This window comes from Seriola dumerili, unplaced genomic scaffold (assembly GCF_002260705.1).
Source record: "Seriola dumerili isolate Sdu_G_001 unplaced genomic scaffold, Sdu_1.0 BDQW01001125.1, whole genome shotgun sequence".
In the NCBI taxonomy this organism is placed as follows: Eukaryota; Metazoa; Chordata; class Actinopteri; order Carangiformes; family Carangidae; genus Seriola; species Seriola dumerili.
The window spans coordinates 487,865-495,065 of record NW_019175380.1 but is presented as its reverse complement, the minus strand read 5'-3'; the positions used below and the strand labels follow the sequence as shown (position 1 = coordinate 495,065).

General features: G+C 44.4%; 1 protein-coding gene across 1 annotated transcript; it reads left to right on the top strand.

Annotated features, from left to right (window-relative positions):
- Window positions 1-5,028: 5,028 nt before the first annotated feature.
- arl4c (ADP ribosylation factor like GTPase 4C) lies at window positions 5,029-6,837 on the top strand. Its single transcript, XM_022767284.1, has one exon. The coding sequence runs from the start codon at window positions 5,500-5,502 to the stop codon at window positions 6,076-6,078; it is 579 nt and encodes a 192-aa protein (XP_022623005.1). The 5' UTR covers window positions 5,029-5,499; the 3' UTR covers window positions 6,079-6,837.
- The last annotated feature ends 364 nt before the right edge of the window (window positions 6,838-7,201 follow it).

Genomic DNA, 7,201 nt, shown 5'->3' with positions numbered 1-7,201 from the left:
ATTGTCCTGACAGCGACTCAGACCATGCTTGAACACCCTCCCTTTAATCCCCTGACTGCTCGTGAGGAAAGTGGATGGCGGGTAGGGATGACAACATTTCCTGCTATTTTTCATCGGCAAAGTTTTGAATGAAATCTGACTTGATGATTGAAGTGCGAGCTCGGCTCTGAAAGCCACGGGCCCACGAGTCATTTAACATGATTTCACAGCCAAAGACCTCAGTTACATCACTCATCTTTCATGGCTGCTGCGGTCCAATTTTCTATAGCCTTTCTGGTAAAACTGGAGGAAAAAAAAAAGAAAAAAAAAAGCTTCCAACTTGAGAAACGTGAGCACTTCAGGGTCATTAGGAGTTTTCTGGGTGTGATATCAGCATTGCGATATCCTGCAGATCAGACTTTGAAGTCTCAGGCAGACGGACAGTATCTGATCTGACAACATGTTTTACCCACTTTCTCCATGGACATGAATCCTGAATAAGACCATCACTCATTTATCTGCCACTATTCATTCATAAGATTTGACACATCAAGCATGCCTACACTTTTATTTACAAAATTGAATTTTACAGTGGCAAATGTGGACAAAAGATGTGACCTACTTTGAGCTTCATGTGTGGATGTTTAATGTCGTCAGACAACACTGAATCACAACCAGCAGAAACAGAAGAATGACATTTGCATAACTCTTAAAAAGAGCTGTAGCTGAGCTGCAGAGGAAGTCTGACACACCCAGACATCTGAAGCTCAGGGAACTCCAGATAAACACACACCCACACAGATGCAAATGCAAACTACCCCCATCAGCACATTAGGAAACTTCCACACAACATGAAGATGCTTCTGGAAAACAAGCCTAACAGCATGAATAACTCATGATTATAAATTTTGGTTCACACACACGTGAGGCCTTTTGTTGAGTGGAGTTTTAACTCGTACAAATGTTCCTCAGAGTACAGAAACAGTTGCAATGGTAGAATTACACTTCAGCATCTTTTTTTTTTCAAGCTAAGCAAGAAGTTTACAACCAAAAATGGTCAAATTAGAAGCTTTCAAATGTTACCAATCACTTTTTTAACAAATTCAGTGTTAGCATGCTAATATTAGCATGATAGCATACTAAATAATCTACATACATGGTTTCCATGCTAACAGTAAGAATATTGTGTGCATTTTAAAATGCTAATCTTCCATGCTAAAGATGGGGACATGGAATAGTGCTAACATGCTAATATTAGCATTTAGCTCCCAGATTCTTGTGCTTCTCAGGCACAGTTCCTCATTTTCAAACTTGGCTAAAACATTATGGCTTTTCCTCTTTTTTTAATTCATAAAATGTCCGACAAAGAAATGATATGTACTAGCCTGTCTAAAATAAAAAAAATACATTTTTCAGATATTTTATGTGCAAATGAGTTTCTACTGTAACGTCCATCAGAACCTGAATACTATTATATTATATACATAAAAAAAACCATCCCCAGCTGAAGACAGGCTGAACTGTGTCTGAGCTGCAGCTCCAGAACCCTAAACAATAGTTTGAGTTCCTACAGTGTTAGTGTTGGTTTGGGACTCGGGGCTGTAGCAGATATATACAAAAAAGAGCAGGTGTGTGGGTGGTGGGTTAATGGCTCCTCTGTGCTCATGTGAAGATAACAATATCCAACAATATAAAAGAAAAGGAGATCCTGAACGTTATTTCAGCTTCTGGGAGGAGGCTAAATGGACTTTATTCATGTTTACCCTCCAGTGCACCCTGGGTAATGACATCCCTGGAAATGAATCAGGCTTCAGGGAATAAATGCAGTCAGCAGAGGGCCCTCACATATACAGTGAAATACATGTGTGTGTGTGTGTGTGTGTGTGTGTGTGTGTGTGTGTGTGTGTAGAGGAGAGGGAGATTTATGTGTGTGAGCTGTGTGTGTGTGCATTTATTCGGAGAGTGGAGGAGAGGTGGGTGAACTGGTCGCTGCAGGTATCCTCTCTGGAATAGTGATGAAGGAGAAACTGAAGAGGCTGGAGACGTGTGCGCACATGAACACTGGCTGTTTGTTGTGACACGTAGCAGCTACTTCTTGGAAGTGTGTGTGTGTGTGTGTGTGTGTGTGTGTGTGTGTGTGTGTGTGTGTGTGTGTGTGTGTGTTATGAACATGCTCAGACCTCTCCACTCATGTTATTTATTTTAACACTCGGCCGTTGAACCGACTCTCCTGAGGAGAGAATGTGCAAAAACAAAACTCACATTTTATCTCATGTCGATGTGACATCACAGCTCTCACTGTTGATGATGAAACCATGATGATGATGATGATGATGATGATGATGATAAAATAAAAACATCTAACAGTTGACTGTGAGACAAAAACACAGCACCCATGTTGTTTTTTGTTAGACTCTGCCATCTAGTGGATGAAAGTAGGAGCTACAACATTAGTGCCACAGTCTGTCTCATGTTTATGATAAAGGCTCAGTCAGTGTGTTTTTAATGTGAAGCACATGTATATACACACACACACACACACACACACACACACACACGACTATGGGGTACTTGACTTTATCTTGATTTATACACAGAAATATTCTTTGGTATTTACTCCACTGACAGCTTCAGTTACTACTTCACTGTCAGATTAAGATTTTACATGTAAAACATGGACGAAACATGATGATACAGAGGTGTTGAAATCAGCTGTACTTTGACAACACGTGTGTACATACAGTAACAGTCTTGTCAAGAAGCTTTTAAGTGTGTGTGTGTGTGTGTGTGTGTGTGTGTGTGTGTCATTTAGTCCTGGTTGTTGTAATGATAAACTGCACATTAATTATAGTTACAGTGTTTATTCTGTTTATTAAAACCCCAATAAACAACTTTAAATATTCTGATATAATAATATGAATAAGTAGCTGTTTGTAATTTCAAGGGGTCTACGTCTGGACAGGTTATGAGACAAGAGACATGTAAAAGCCCCCCCCCCCAGACTGAATGAGTCTCTGGTTATTTAGCATCTCTATGTGAACACTTTGACCTGGAACTTACATCCGTCTCAGGTGATCTGAGCACAGCTCTGAGTTCAGGTGTGAACGCACCCGAGACACATCGAGATCCAGAGCGTTTTTATGTCTTTGCCTGACAAAAGAACCAAAACTGAAAATACTGTACGTGCACTTTTAAAAAGCCTGGTCCTGGATCTGATCTCATGTTGCTCACAAGGTGGTGCTAGAGTTTCATCTTTCTGAAAACACTGTTGGTGAAAGGCCTGAGGTCTGACACTGATCATGTGCTGTGACGTTTGGAAAATCCCATGAAGACATCAACATCAACAACAACAACAACAACAACAACAACAACACAGAGGTAGCCACAGCTGATCTGGACACACGTGTGAACAGGTGATTGTCGTGTCATGAAGCCAGTTCATCACTGTCAAACTGCTGCAGCCGTGTTGACTGAGGCCAGAGAGACACACTGATACAGCAGCTGATTAATGCCTCTTGTTTAGGAGTGAGATGCTCAGCCATCACATATGGGGGTAATGTTGAAGCGTCCACATACTTCTGGCCAGGTGTTTAGTTTCCTGTGTTTGATGTGACCCCTGGTCTCACCACAGTGTACTGCCTCTACTGCACAGATCTGCACATTTATTACACTGCTGCTTATTTTATCTTTTATCCTGAGTCTTTTACATTTTATAACAGTTTTATTCTAGTTGAATTAAACTGTCTTCAGCCTGACTTCCTCTCCTGTGTGCACCGCGTTGTCAACATCATCTGTAGATCAGAAACTTTACATCAGAACGTCGCTTCTTCTGGTTTTAACCTCATTGATATTGAACATTTTGTTCTCTGACACTTCCACTGGGAGTTATGGATTTCATGGCCACATTTTTATGATCCACTAATTATTTTAATTCTATTATACAACTTACAGTGCACACAGCAACAGTAATGTTTTCTATTGTATTTATATTTACTGTATATAGTGTAAAGTATTTCTAGTCTCCACAGAGTGTCAGTGTGAATCTTTGTTGCTGCTGCTTCCTGTCATACACAGTAATTAACTGAAACTATTTATACACGTTGACACTCGCTCTCAAAGTCGAATGAAGCACAGTGAAGCAAAACATCTGGAGTTATAGCTGATAGATAGTAAAACAGCTGGATTGACGCTGATCTGGAGGCTGTGGATCAGTTTGAGTCGTTCTGACTTTCCTTTAACTTCAGGATGAAGATCAATGTTCATTATTACAGTTTCTCTTTTGTTAATTATAATGTGGGATTCATGAAGTACTTTATATTAAATTTCAAGACATGAACTGAAGAATCACTGTAGTTGTGTTTAAATGAGAAGTGACACGTTTAAGATCAGTCACAGGGCGGGTTTGGCTGAACAGGGAAGTAAAAAAGTCTGTGTTCGTTTTAGTCTCAACACCCCCCCCCCCCCCCCCCCCAAAGATTTCTCTATAAAAAGCATCAACACATTTATTCTGCTAAATTTATTAAATGTCAACTTCAATCATCCTGAGTTCATGATCAGAGCTGAGGTCCTTCATGTTCTTGCACATCTGTACCAGAAGGTGGCGCAGCTGGATCAGCGTGCACACAGGCGAGAATACAAACGCACTTTATTATTATTATTATTATTATTATTATTATGAAACTACAACACACTCTCAATATAAACAAGTTTGCATTTCATTATAAGTTTCATTTGTTTATTTATCTTTTGTTAGTTTTTTATTTCTGACACAAACTCAGAAAATAAAAAACACTTTTTACAATTTTTATTGTTTATATTTTATTTTAATCTCTATAACTTGTTGTTCTGTGAAGGAGTTTGTGGTTGTGGTGTTTGTGTGTCCATAGGAACCGGATCACTACAGCAGCTCGTGCAGACGCTCGCTGCCTCATTGGCACATGTCCCGGCGGGGCGGAGCGTAGAGGGGGCGGGGTGGAGGAGGAGGAGGAGGGGGGGTGGCTCTTGTTTTGCGGTCTTGTTTTCTCAGCCTCACAACAGTGCAGCTGCAGAGACCGTCACGAGAGGAGCGTCCGACACGAACCGGGGGAGGAAAGAAGGAAAAGCGAGTCGGTGGATGATTCTGCGTGGACCTTGATTTGTCCCCGGGACGCAGCCAGAATCCCGAGAGCTTGATCCGGTTCTGTGATTCTGCAGAGGACCGGGTCACCGCAGAGAGGATTTGTCGAGGCGGGCGAAAGGGTTTGTGATCACCGGTGTCCTCTCAGCGCGGTCCCGGGAGAAGCGTTTTGACCGTGGAGCTTCCTCGTCGCCAAATGGGTGTGAACGCGTGAGGAGAATACTAATGAACGGCGCGCTGCGTCCTGCTGAGGCGCACCGCGTCCCCCGCTGCAGCTGAGGGCCACAGCACCACAGCTGAGCCGATCCGTCATCCACAGCGACCTGAGGAATCTTACACATGAGCTTCGACCCTCCAGAAGCTGCTGACAAATAAAACAAACAGCGGAAAAAAAAGACGCCAGGATGGGAAACAGCTTCTCCAACATCTCCGCCTTCCAGTCCCTCCACATCGTCATGCTGGGTCTGGACTCCGCGGGGAAGACCACGGTCCTGTACAGACTCAAATTCAACGAATTCGTCAACACGGTCCCGACGATCGGCTTCAACACGGAGAAGATCAAGCTGAGTAACGGCACCGCGAAGGGCATCAGCTGCCACTTCTGGGACGTGGGGGGCCAGGAGAAGCTGAGGCCCCTGTGGAAGTCCTACAGCCGGTGCACGGACGGCATCATCTACGTCGTGGACTCCGTGGACGTGGACAGGCTCGAGGAGGCCAAGACCGAGCTGCACAAAGTCACCAAGTTCGCGGAGAACCAGGGCACGCCGCTGCTGGTCATCGCCAACAAGCAGGACCTGCCCAAGTCCCTTCCGGTGGCGGACATCGAGAAGCAGCTGGCCCTGCACGAGCTCACCCCCTCCACCACCTACCACATCCAGCCCGCGTGCGCTATCATAGGCGAGGGGCTCCACGAGGGCATGGACAAGCTGTACGAGATGATCGTAAAGAGGAGGAAATCCTTAAAGCAGAAGAAGAAGCGGTAACTGGAGCCGGTCCTGCGGACGAGGCTGTAGTCCGGGTTCTGCCCTGGTGGCGTGGCCCCTGCAGGTTCACGCGCTGCAGTGATTTTTGTTTTTACATCCTCCGTTTGGATTAAAGCTGTGAAGTCCTGCTGGATGATGCTTTTGCACACAGGAGGCTGCAGGAGATACAAGACTGAATTAAAAGGTTTAACCAAAAAAAAAAGAAAAGAAAAAGAGACAGAGGAGAAACTTGAACTTGTGTTCAGGAGAAACAGGCGGGCCTGTTCATCTGCTGCTTTACCGCTGACTGGAGGAGAACAAGCTCCTGTGCTGAGGACTTTTATGGACCGATATGTTTTTTATTTCCATCCACACACACACACACACACACACACACACACTGTGGAGACACAGGTTTGATTTTGCACGTGGCTCGGGGGTCACATGTTCCCCCTGCTCTTTGTTTTTTTGGGGGAAACCAGATCTCACTGCAGCAAAATCCCCCAGAATCCGGAGATGTAGCTGCCCAGATGTTTCAGTCGGACATCTCCGGATTCTTGGGGGTTCTGTTGCAGTCAGTCATCTGTAGTATCAGTCTGACGGTTCTGGGTGTCCTGCAGACTGTTTCTCTCCTGGAGCATTGAAGTAGCCTTTCCTCTGTGTGGTGGGCTGAGGACAAGAGCGTCCACTACTTTGCACTTTTCATTTCCTAACAAACAGTAGAGAACTACACTGTATTAACAGAGGAGCAGATCCAGGTGGTTTATGTACTAAGAAAAAGCAGAATTGAAGTATTTTTGAATATTAAAAAGATTTAAAAATCCATGATTTGACTGTTGTTCATTTACTGTGTGGTTCATCCAGACCTGCTCTCAGGTGTGGGGGTCACAGAGGTCAGAGGTCACATGGGGTTCCTTTGCCTCAGCTGCAGTTTTCCCGTCTTGATCTTCCTCCGGTGAAGTGAACGCAGAGGAGCTCGTTTGTGAAATTTATAGATCTGCATTGCAGCGCCGCGTGTTCTGCTCCACGGCAGCAGGAACCAGAGCTCGGACCGGACCGGCGGCGTGTTCGGCGTCAGTCCTGAGGAGCGTCGACTGTCACGCAACGCTTTCTCATTCATGTAGGAACTTATTTTGGACAAAGA